The 13,322-nt window shown below is 38.3% G+C and overlaps 1 protein-coding gene across 2 annotated transcripts in view; it reads right to left on the reverse strand.

Moving 5' to 3' along the window:
- Positions 1-13,322, reverse strand: part of cers5 (ceramide synthase 5) — a 31,584-nt gene that overhangs the window by 12,313 nt on the left and 5,949 nt on the right. For both annotated transcript variants that reach the window (XM_031897217.1, XM_031897218.1), the window contains exons 2-5: positions 9,035-9,140; positions 6,187-6,317; positions 5,391-5,448; positions 1,371-1,421 (exon numbers count right to left, since the gene is read on the reverse strand). In XM_031897217.1, coding sequence (XP_031753077.1) covers positions 1,371-1,421; positions 5,391-5,448; positions 6,187-6,317; positions 9,035-9,140 — 346 coding nt within the window. The remainder of the gene's footprint in view (positions 1-1,370; positions 1,422-5,390; positions 5,449-6,186; positions 6,318-9,034; positions 9,141-13,322) is intronic.

The following is a 13,322-nucleotide window of genomic DNA, read 5'->3' on the forward strand; positions in this document are numbered from 1 at the left end:
CCTGAAAAATTAAGTGAAGAGGTTTGGCAATCACAGAGCTCAGCTCATTTAATACCCTGGGATGAATCCCATCCGGCCCTGGACCTTTGTTTACCTTTACATGTTCAAGTCTCTTTTGAATTTCCTCCCGAGTGACCCATGCGCCAGTAGCTAAATTACTAGAACTGGGCATATTACAAGGGAAGCCTTCATTATCTGGCTCCTCAGATGTATAGACAGATGAAAAATAAGAGTTCAAAATTTCAGCTTTTTCCCCGTTCTCATCAACCAACTTACCCCCCCGTGATAATAAAGTTCCCACCCCTTCTTGCTTCATTTTTTTACTATTCACATACTTAAAAAATAATTTAGGATTCTTTTTACTCCTAGCTGCAATATCCCTTTCCATTTCTATTTTAGCTTGCTTGATAGCTTTTTTGCATGCTTTATTTGCTTCCTTGTACCTGATGAAAGTTTCTGCTGTCCCAGCTAACTTGAATGCCCTAAAAGCACGTTTTTTCTTACCAACCTCGACAATAACACTTTTATTCAGCCATAAAGGTTTTGCTTTGCGATGCCTCTCCTTGCTTACAAGGGGGATATACTGTTGTGTATACCTACAAAGCAATGTTTTAAAGTAATGTTATTATAATGTTATTGTATTGGCCTGAGTGAGCTCAACAGAGAAAACTACAACCAAAGATCTATGGACTTGGGGCAGTCTGTAGCACTGATTGAGGGGCAAGGAGTGACTCCATACTGATAACCAGAATTGTAAAAAGTTATTTCTCTGGTTAGTAGTTTCTGAAGGGGTAGGGTTACGAATGATATATACGGGGCCTCCGTACATGTTCCATTAAGAATATAAGCCAGTACTTTTTCATGTAATGTTAAAGGACAAGGAAAGCAATCTGTGCACCATACATACCCCTTTGTAATGCGCCATCTGCAATTCCCAGTACTGTCCGTACCCCATATCAGTTATAAAGGTAGAGTAGTGCAGCAGGGTTGGCAGCTGCCATGTTGGAACCTCTGGTGTCCTTCTTAGTGACCAAAAGCATGCTTAGTTTAAGTCAGAAACAGATCAGCTTCAACTGTGCATGCCGCTGGCCACTAGAGAGCTGTGGAAAGCTGCATCACGTGGCTACTGGCAACCCTGCTGTGCTGCTCTACCTTTTTTAGCACAGCAGTAAAGGGGATTGCAGATGGTACATTTTGGGAGCAGGGCCTTTGCCAGCGACATCATGGACAGATGGCATTGTCCTAATAATAACTTAATTTTGCCAATATTTCTCAGGTTTTAATGGGTAATTAAAAGGAAACATAATTAACAGCCTAGGGAAATGGTGGGGAAACACTGGTTCAGTCAATATTCTCTTGGGATATTGTACCTGATAAGGATAATTATACCAGCACTGTCGTGTATCCCAGAACCATGGGGTCTGAAAGAGAAAAACAAATCAGAAATGTAATTGTACTGTATGTCTTTCAGTAAATCAGTAAGAAAGGCAGGTGCTCTGCATACATTACTGAACAAATACAAGTTTTCCATAGAAGAAGAAAATAAATATTGAAGTCACTGCTTGAAAATGTACATTCAAGGATTACATAGACTGAGAAGGATCAGCCCAAATGTATCACTTTACAAAAAGATCTGTATAAACATGCACCGCCTACGCCATAAGACTGAGTGACTAAATGTGGCCCTACACAGGCAGATTAAAGATGGTGATTTGGCCACTTCAGACCTAGTCAATAGCTTGACAGCTTACCTGCCTGTGGTTGGGGCCCTTTGACTGGGCTGTCTGTCTAATACCTGTCGAAAGTCGGGCAGATATTGATTTGGGACATTTAATAACCTCACAGGGGCAAGAACCGCAATGACTTGATGCATGTATGTATAACTTCATTTATAAAGTGCTACTAGGATAAGCAGCACTGTACAACTTTACAACGTAGAAAAGCACACACAGTGAAGACAACATTATAATAAATAATAGTAAATAAATAAGTAAAAATAAACAATGATTAACTGCCATGTAGTATAATACATTAGGAAGAAATCCCTGCCCAATAAAGCTTCATTACTCAGCATTTGATCCTAGCCCTGATGGCCTGCAACCCTGTCATGTATTCTGATTGGTTGCCAAGGAGCGGATCTTTCCTTTATATGCTCACCTTGAGGAACAACCAAGTGGATCTTTCAGTGTATTGCGAGTTTAAGCGTACTTATGCTTGGTTCCTGAACAATTATAACAAGCAATTGGGACATACATTTTCCATGACTTTAACTTTAATATTACCTATTTGCATGCTAATTAAAGTTATTTGTAGATGTAATTATAATTAATGGCAGTTATTTTTTATCCTTTTCAGTTCCCTGAATCTGACTCTTGAAACAATGCAGCAAGTCAGTTCTCCTCCAGGTCTGTAAATCAGCAGGCTTTCTGCTACAATGTTTCAGGAGTCAGAACCAGAAGGGAAGAAAATATAAACAACCAGACAGATGCTGCTTTCAAAAGCAGTTACATTCACAACTAACTTTAAAATCACTAAAATATTTTTAAATAAAAGGATTTTGGAAAGATGCTTTCTGTTTTTTACAACTATGCAAAAAGAAAAAAAGCAGGTCAAAAAGGGGTCAGAGTTTCCCTTTGAGATAACAGAGCAGGCGTTACATACTATATTTTCTGTATTAAACAATAAGGATTCTCACTGGCTGCTGTACAATGTACCCGGATAAGAATGCCAAGGGCTGGATAACTAAGACTGGCCGATGGCTGATGGTCTGTGAAACAGTTAACATTTTTCATGTGACAAAGTCCTTGTCTTTGCTTATGGCGAAGACTCAAATGCCCAAGTTTGATAGTAGTCACATAGTAACAGGTCATTAAATATTAGCAGTTTTGCTGTTACTGGAAAGAGCATCTGCACTTTGAATTCGGAAAAAAAAGCTGTGTGGAGAATAAGAAAGCAAACCGGTTCTATTTTGCTTTGCAAAGCGTTACATATACTGACTGTATGGCAAATATGGGAACGGTATCAGTTTGTAAATGCACTCGCTGCCACTAATCCTGAAATAAACACGCATGGTGCCGCATTATATTTGAATCAAATGTAAAAACAAAGGGTGCCAAAAGGTGATGACTTGCACAGACTCCTATATAATAGTCACTTACTTCAATACTCATGGTAGTTCTTTAAAGAGCTAGTTCACATGAAAGTTAACTTTAAAGGGGTTGTTCACCTTTAAGTTTTAGTATGATGTAGAGCAGTGATCCCCAACCAGTGGTTCGTAAGCAACATGTTGCTCACTATCCCCTAGGATGTTGCTCCCAGTGGCCTCAAAGCAGGTGCCTATATTTGAATTTTTGGTAAGGAGGCAAGTTTTAGTTGCATAAAAACCAAGTATAATGCCAAACATAGCCTTCTGTAGGCTGCCAGTCCACATAGGGGCTATTAAGTAGACAATTACACCACTTATTGACACCCCCATGAACCTTTTTCATGCTTGTGTCGCCCCCTTAACACTTTTTCCATTTAAATGTGGCTCATTGATATAAAGGGTTGGGGATCCCTGATTTAGAGAGTAATATTCTGAGACAATTTGCAATTGGTCTTAATGTATTATTATTTGTAGTTTTTTTTATTATTCCAGTTTTTGTTCAGCAGCTCTTCAGTTTGGATTATCAGCAGCTATTTGATGCAAATTACCTTGACGATGAGGGTGACTGAAAGACTGATATATGACTAGAAGAGGACTTGAACAGAAAAATAAGCACTGAAAAGTAGCAATAACAATTAAATGGTAGCTTCACAGAACAAGTTTTTTTGGCTGCGGGGGTCAGTGACCCCCATTTGAAAGCTGCAAAGAGTTATAGAAGATGAAGGCAAATAATTCAAAATAAATAATTAATAAAAAATAAATAATTAAGACCTATTGAAATATTATTTAGAATTGGCCTTTCTATAACATACTAAAAGTTAACTTAAAAGTGACACAGATACAGATAGTTTGCAACTGGTCTTTTTATATGTACTGTATTTACCTTCCTGCTCTGATTTCCTCCTGCCTAAAATTAAATATGCCAGGAGTTTGAGGCAACTAAAATGCTAAGAATTATATCGTTATATAGTTATATTTCCTATGGCTAATAATTCTAACAAGACCCACTTAATTTAACTAAATGGGCCTCTTGCAAGCACATAGCCATTTAAATGGAGAGCTTCAAGACTAATGAAAATTGCCTAAGAATGTAACCATCTACTTATCCTGTCTATAATTAAACACATTATAATAATTTAACATGGTTTTTAGACACAACCAGTGAGTATCTCAGTGGCAGGAACAAAAACAGTGTATACTATTACAGTTAGCTACAGCTCATGACTATCAAAGATTCAAACAGAAGGACTCAGCTGTAGCGGAGTATTTGGATTCCTTATTGTTACAGCACTGTGAAAAGATTTACCAGGAACCCTGCATTTTATCAGAGGCCATAACCTTGGGTACTGCTGAGGATCAGCTAGTGAATGTGCGAATCTGTGTGAAGAACATAAATCTGTGCGTTGTGCGGGAGGGGATAGGCAGGAATATCCACAGCAGAATTCAGATCAGAAATTATATTTATAGCTGGACTACAAATCCCATTACCCTCCCAAAGCCACTGCACAGTAAACCACAGCTGGAGGCCCACATCTATTCCCACCCTCTTCTTCTGTTTAGCAGCGGGAGACCTACTGAAAGTTTTCTTGTTAATGCAATTCCATCCGCTCCCCTTTTGCTTTTCTCATTACATAATGTTTTATAATGGGTGTAAAACACACACAAACACCACGTGTCAAACAAGATATGCAGGCATAGAACAACCCTGGACTTTTAACAGTTCATCACTATCCGGTTTCTAGGGTTACTGCCCCCCAACAATGTAAAAGTGGTTTAAATGACAAGATCTTCTACTCTTTCTCATGATGAAATTCTCAAATGAAAGGAAAAGCATCAATCCTTTAACTAGTGAGCTTCTTAGTAACACAGCCATCAGCACTGGCATGAAGTTACTACTCTGAAACATGCTAATCGTGCTTGATCCAATAGATTTTGAAGTGCATGCTTGCAGGCAAGGGTATGCTGATCACTGCCATTTTCCCTCAGTTCTGTATTGATCTAAATAGGCTGGATGCCAAGAGTTTTACAGTTTGGATTGCAGGAATTTTACATCAAACCACTTTTGGGAACAACTCACTCTTCTACAGACATATTTAGTAGTTTCTTGGTTATGATAATTTAGAACCAAAATAAATGCTATATGACCTTAGAAATCTATTATATGGTGAAACAAAAAAAAGCACAGCATTTTGTATTCATTGCTCTCAAACTGTAGTTAAATAATCATATTAGTCATCTTACTTACCGACCAAAGAAATCGGATTCCATAGGAAAATATATACAGGTAAAATGTAAACCTCCACCTGCCAAGAAAGAGAAAACAGATGGAGAAATGTGCTGGAAACAGAAAATATAATAAAACACATATCCATAGATCTTAACTAACATCCATCACACATGGGAGTGCCCTTTTATTAAAGAAAGAGCACATGCTGATGCACTAAGCAAGCTGTTCACATGGAAGCCAAGTCTGCAATTTTGGCATGACGGGTCTGAGCTGTAAAAAGTAACACTAAAGCGACCCACTGACTAACATGTAAACTGTCAGCAAGCACTTGTACATACTTGTCAGTGAATAGTTGCCTGGAAACACTGACAGCAAGTTTCTGTACCACACACCATTTTTCACAGCTGAGCCAGTAGGAAGGTATTGGTGATTAGTATACAAATGCCAGAAAAAGCCACCCTCAACTCTAGCTTATCCAAGCCCAAAATCGTTTCCTTGAATATAACAGTTACTAATAAACACTTACTACTGCATTAGGCAGGTGGTTGCAGTGTGGAAATCTAGACAATCCCCTAATGTATGAAGCCACACACCAGATTACTCATGTGCACATCAATAGGGGGCAATGGGGAGTGTTCTGTAAGTTGCCTTGTATGAAGGTAACAAGCTTCTGTAGACTTGCAAGTAAGCATGCAGGTAACATTCTGTTAGTGTGCTTGGCTTGTCCAGAATCCGCCTATGTCACAGTTTGGGAAACACTGACCTAGAGCTGAACAACCTCTGCATGTACCTATATGTTTGTTTATCTACTTACATGCTCTCACAAAATTTTGTAAGTGTGCTTGGCTTGTCCTGATTCCGCCTATGTCGGAACCATCTTTGGATCTTGCGTGCATCCCAGTCTAACTGTTTGGATAAGCCTTCCAGCCTTTTCCCATCAGGACACTGTAGAACACAAAAGCACTGAATTACACAAGGAGCATACATTCCAAACATTCTGAAGAAATGTGCTATCTTAATGATATGCAAGGTTTCTATGTACTGCAGAGTAGTGCTATGAATAAAGTAGAAATTTAAAGGGGTTGTTCATCTTTGGGTTAACTTTTGCTATGGCGTAGACAGCAACAACCAGGAAGTGGTTTGAAAGAAAATACTGGTATATGAATAGGAAAGGACCTGAATAGAAAAATAATAAATAACAATTAAATTGAAGCCTCACAAAGAAATAGTTTGTTGGCTGCTGGGGTCAGGGACCCCCATTTGAAAGTTGAAAGAGTAGGAAAAATAAACAAATCATTAAAATAGTATAGAAAAGGAAAAGTTATTTAGAACGGACTATTTTAAAACATACTGAAAGTTAACACCCCACAGGCTGTTAGAGCTATACCCACAAAACACCAAATGTAACTTAATAGGCTTGTTCTTCAATGTGATTTGGGAAAGCCCGATCATTCAACAACTATGGTCTGCAATACTGAAATATATTAAAGAAGCGCAGTCATATCCCAATATTCATTCTACAAGGATATGTTTGTTGGGGGTGCTTGCAGACTTGGGGTTATCACCATATCAACAGCAATTGCTATTCCAGCCAAGTTTAATGCAGCGTAGGACACTTGGTTAAATGCACGATCCATGTGAACTTACCAGGCTTGCATAAGCTCTTGCATAAGTGATCCACCCCGTTAAGTGATGTAACTTCCCTCTACAATTAAAGGAATTCTCTGAATGCTAAACCCTGGCCGTGAATACCAGCGCCTGCCTGTATGCCTGCAGAGCACTTGGATATTTTCACAGCTTAAAAATTCACATTACTGAATACAGAATTCTTTTTTAGGAGGGGAAAAAAAGGGTCTATTTTTTTAGTAAAGGTTAGTGAGCGCACTGTTAAATCTTTATCCAATAATACAAACTTACATTCACAGCTTCACAGAGAACAAAACCCCTTTAAACAACTTTAGTCCCCTACAGAGGCCCCCTTCCTTTCCAAACCGTCATAATATAGCCCTACACCCCAAGGTATCGTGTAAGGGAAGTGCAGCAGGACAAGCCACCACCATTCCTGGCTGCTTGATTACTTCTCCCAGGCTCTCTGGCCTGATCATCAACCAGAATCATGTGCAGTTGAAGCCAGGACTAGATTCATCTGTGCATACTACTGGTCACCAAACCGTGCTGCACCTACAGTCTGTTAACATTAGGTACTGGGGTGCTGGAGGTTCAGAAGAAGGGAGGAGTCTGCAGGGGACCAAGGATGCATAAATGGGTTTTTATCTCCTTTAATTATGTCTTTATAAAAGACATGAATTATTTAAATTATGAAATATTTCACAGATCTGCAGATAAAAGTTTATTAAATACCATTATCAGCATCATTAAGCACTTACTTAGCAGTAATCAGTGCTGCTCATCAAAACAAAACAGCCATTATGCAGTCTGTGGTATCATTAGCCCGTGCTGAGCTTACTGGCGTACCATAAAGCTAATTAATGCAAAATGACTGCACTGTTATCTAAATATGAGACAAAGTCACATTTCAGAAACAATGAAGGTCTCCCTTAAAAACATGTGAAAAATAAAAATTGTATCGAATGGCTTTACTTAATGTTTATAGACTTATTTTGTGCCTTCTCCATGTTAGTGGCTGTGACAAACGGGCTGACCCAAGAACACACAAGCAAATTATTGACAGAGCTGTGAAATTACTAGACTTTACCCTAAATTTCACTCCTCCCAGTATTCGTTATTACTAAACCAGAAGAGATATGATATGTACAAGGTGCAAGGTAGAGTGATAATACAAACCTTGTGACCAGACATATTATTGTGGCTCATGTTTATGGTTTGTAGAAAAATAAAACATAAAAAAGTACATGTGCCAAGTGGTAAAGATGCCAAGGCAACAGCACCAAATGCACTGGCATGAACATGTACCCTCCACTGGGCAATCAGTGTCCATTGGTGTAATATAACAAAGAAAGGCTAGGAAACGGAAACTGATTAGATTAGATTAAGAGATGGGTGTTAAGAGATTAATATCGGTTATCTAATGAACCTTTTCTGCTACCTTTTCTGAACATATAAACAAATACATGGATGCACTTTGAATTACACATGCACATTAGGGAGAACAAGGCTGAAACATGACACTGCAGGACTGTGGAAAGAGAGCAAAACTATTCAGACCTAGCGGGCGATGAGAGAAATCTGGAAAGGCACACTGTGGAATTCCAACACCACACTGCTTTATTTATTATTGATATTTTAGCTCTTGTACCTTGTCTATACAGGTAAAACCTCCAAAGCAACTTTTCTTTTTTCACCCTAGAAAGCAGCTACTGGGTATCAGCATCTAGTTCTATAAACCATAACAAAAACAGGGATCTTTATCCAAAAATAATGAATGAAAGTGTAACTGGTTACACTGAATTATTTATCTATTTCTGTTCACTGGTTCTGACTCATGAATCCATATAGCAGGAAAGTCACATGTCAGCGATATGATGGTGTGTCACATAACTTGTTATATGCTTATTAATTCTCTTGTCTTTTGTTTTCTAACTGGTATAATGGATGCAGCGCGTCCATTAAAATAAAAGGCACAACACACAAAAAAAAGAATATGAGAAACAGCATCCTTGGGCATGTAGCAGGGCACTGACCTTTGTAATGGACACAAATACTTTTTCTAGTATGGCATTGGGCTGAGCTCTGCGTGGGCCGCTGCTTTGGATTCCCACACGAAGTGCACATGGCTTTGCGATAAACCTGTAAGAGTTCCAAAAGTTTTTATTAAAACAAATCTGCATAAGAAATTGGCATTTTAAACATCTGTATCTGATCCTGGCACGAAATCCGATGGTATCACCATGAAACAGCAGTGTAAAAAAGAGAATTATTCAGATTTCCCAGGCACAGTCAGTGCATTATAAGTGCAACAAATGCACAATGCTCAAAGCAAACACAAGCAAATAGCAGTTATTTTATGACTAACTTTACTTTCACAATTTCCCCTTGCACAACTCCAAATCATTTTAAAGGGCCATGAGCTCATTCAATTGGGATCATGTAAAAAAGATCACAAGACAGTCTGCTGTAACTGACCTCCATGTCCTGATAGTCAGGCAGTATGGCTAAAACTGACCAAGCTGTGCAACTAAATTTAGTCATAAAAGATGCTACATTTCTAGCCTAACTGTTCGAGCTCCAGTTCCCCTTTAAAAGTGCAGCCTTCCCATTTGCTGATCAGGAGTTCAATGAACATTGCTTGTTCCAAACACACTTTCTGGCTGTTTTAAAGGGACATATACCTCATTGTCAGATACGAGTAAAATGAAAGGCACTGTACTGAACATACTTTTTGCCTATTGTTTTAATCTACTTATAATTTATTTTTATTGTTTTTGAGCCAAATAGAACAGAGAATAAAGTTAGATAATTAAATTGCCAAAATAAAACCACACTCCCTTCACTGTTTCTTGTGACTTTTTTCGTTAGAATGTTCATATACAGCGTGATTATCTGTGCACAGGCAACCAAACAACACCCTGCCTATGGAAATCTAATTTTACAGTTATCTATATCTATTTATATCTAATGCTTATTTTACTTTTCCGGCTCTCTGCTATTCATCTTTCCATTACACCTTCATTACTGCTTCCAGGTTACTAAGGTAATCTATCCCCTAGCAACCAGAGCCGCAGAACCAAACATTTAAATATTTATAAATCACAAATATATTTATTTTAAAGCACTGTAAAACCCTTTATGGTATTTGGCTCGATGGATTAATACACTGTGTAGAATGGTCAGCACTCCCTTTTGTGTGTAAAAAGTGTTATTTATTCCAACAGCATCACAGTATCTGGGTTCCAACATTTCAGTCCCAATGAGGACCAAAACTTTGGAATGTACAGTAATTAGGAATAAAGCCACATTATAAATACAAGAGCACTGATCTCCTCACAGATATATATATATATATTTCCAGACAACAGAAGTCATTTCTATATAAAGAGCAGTTTTCATTCTATAGTTCTGTAAAGACATTTGACCAACTTGTACGTCCCTTTGTACCATATGTTATGTAAACATGTACCTCTTAGCCCTGTTCAACTGGAATTATTTATATAAACTGCAGTAGTGTTTCTAAAGCAAACAAACCATTTTTACCTTTGCGTTAGATTTAAATGCATAAAAAAATCCCTGCTGCTGCTGATGTTCTGGTGTCACGAAACCTTAGTTTTTTTGTTACTGGCCCTTTAAAGGTGATTTTTTTTTTCTCACTTTTAAGGTTTGAATGAACTTAAGTTGCCCCAAATAGCGCAGCTTGAAAAAGTAACTGCTTAGGACCACTGGGGATAAAAATAGAGACAGAAGACTTGATTACTGTGAAACCCTATTCAAATAGTAGCAAAAGGGATGTAGCACTTTGAACTGAAACTCACTTAATATGAAGCAATAACTTTACATAACATGCAATTATAGTGTGAGTAAAAGGTAATAGGTCTATGGGAAGTGCATGTGTAAAACTTCTGGTTAAGCGGCAATGACCTCAAGGTAATTGGATTAAGTTGCTAAGTAAGAGGACATTAAAGCAAGAAGAATGTTTTGTTCCAATTACTAATAGGTCATTATAAAAGTGATACTGACACGAAAAAAAAAAAAAATTAAAATATGAATCTATCATAAAAAGTTCCCTATAGGTCATTTTGACAATTCTTTGCCGATAGGGCTGCTTTTGTAAGTAACTGTTACTTGATGTTCCTAAACCTGACTGTTCTGCCAACCTGACTGCCCCTTCTCAGTTACAGCTTCTAATGCACAAATATGGCAGCCCCCTCATAGAAGAACATGGGGGATCAGACAAGGTTGTGATACATGTAAAAAAAGGTTTCATTTCTGGTGTCAGTGTCTCTTTAAAGAAGCTTTTTCAGGGTCAGGGAGACGGTAGGTTTGCTCATGCCATGGTGGGACAACCTACAAGGTGAGCAATAGCTGGACTGGGTGAGGGAAAGTAACAGCATATTTTTATTTTCATTTAAAGGACTGTCACATAATAATGTGTTTTTTGCATTTAAATATATTTATTTATATTAATAGTGCAAAATGGTACGTACCCTTCAGAAATATAAAACACAGGGCACAAATGCCAATTATGGCTCTCTGCAGGTCTAAAGAATAAAAAACCATTCTCATATAAAATACAACATCTGTTGCAAATGAAATATTTTCATTTTTGGCATTATTGTTACTTTAATGTTGTATCTTATCCAGCACCAACAAATAAACTGTTTATTGACCTTTTTATCTTATAACCAGTGTTCCTTTCAAGAAAAATTGCACAAGTCCGGGAAAAAAAAGTAATACAGTGCCACATACCTTACCCAGGCATCCCTAGTACTGTATTGCACATCTGCAAGTCTAATGGCAGCCATACACTTAAATATTTGCTTACTTGCTTGCCAAATGAGTGGATCTTTCTCTGATATGCCCTTGGGCCAAACAATCAGATCACACTGCCAAGAAAGAGGGCATCAGGGCAAGGACAAAATCAATGCACCAATACACTCCTCATTCTGACAGGATTTTTAAACCTGCCCAATTGACATCTGGATTATTTTTGAAGAGATATCAGTCAGGTAGGCCTGTCTGAGGGCCGCATACACAGACCATCAGCAGCTTTTACCAACCTGTGTATGGCCACCTTAAAGGAGAACTAAAGTCTAACTAAAGAAGTAGGGCAGAAGTGTTGTGTTTTGGGTATCTGTACCAGCCCAAGGCACCCACAGCCCTTTAGCAGGGCAGATCTGTGCCCCCCCATCATCTTCTGCCGATTCACTGCCCATGCTCTGTGCTGCTGTCACTTACCTGAGCTTAGGGGCTGACCCAAAATACACTGCATATATAGAATATAAATGTGACAGGAAAAAGCGATTAGTAATTACTTCAGATTCACATTACAATAATTAGCCCTGTTGCATCAGCTTACATGACAAACCTAATTTTCTGCTTGATAATTTGCAAAGACCCCTAAGCTCAGCTTCTCTACAGCTGCTCAGACCACACTGAGCATGTGCACTGTCCCGGACAATTCTAACAGAATCCAAGATGAGGAGCTCCTATGACAACTGTAAAGTCCAATATCATTACTACAATAGAGATGCTTAAACTTTAAGCCAGTGCGGTCAGTTTGTTACATAAAATACAGCATTTCTAGCCATATTCATTTTTAGGGTTTAGTTCCCCTTTGTGTCTGCAGAGAGATAACTGGGAAAGTTAAGTAACATGGCAGTGGAGCACTTGCACCTAAGAAGTTCTCTTCAACATTATGACCTGCTGTCCAACCAGACTCCCCTCTAATACTCATTTATGTGTAGGATCCAGCACTACTATACTAAGGGAAGGAGCCCTGCTACCCATCCAAATCTGCACCTGGGGCTCACCTTCTTAGCCCAAACCCTCCAAGCATTCTCTCTCTCAGAAATATAGTGTATGGTTAACTGAACTAAACTAAACACTAGTGTTAAGAGTGTACATGAACAAATAATGACTGTTTGCCTCCCATATGAATTCCCACCACTCCATTATCCCAGCAATGAGGAATTTCTCACTGCTTCTGATGTGGAATGGGGGGACCACCCTCTGCCTCATGGAAACACACTCCCATATGTGAATGCTTTTGTAGCTCTGCATAATTTGCTGGGAGTTTATAAATAAATGAACAAAACAATAATAATTACAGATTATGTTAACCATGCTAGACACACCTCTTGGAAAAAAGGCAGTAGACTGTTCCCTTCTTTAATTATCAAGTCCATTATATGAGAAAGAATATCTTGCAGCTACATATTCTTATTTTGAAACTGTGCCTCTCCCTTGCACTTGTGGATAATAACTAACATTTACAGAATGCTTTTCTAGTGAGATAACATTTATATAAAAAGAAAA

The sequence above is a fragment of the Xenopus tropicalis genome, chromosome 2 (genome assembly GCF_000004195.4).
Source record: "Xenopus tropicalis strain Nigerian chromosome 2, UCB_Xtro_10.0, whole genome shotgun sequence".
NCBI lineage: Eukaryota > Metazoa > Chordata > Amphibia > Anura > Pipidae > Xenopus > Xenopus tropicalis.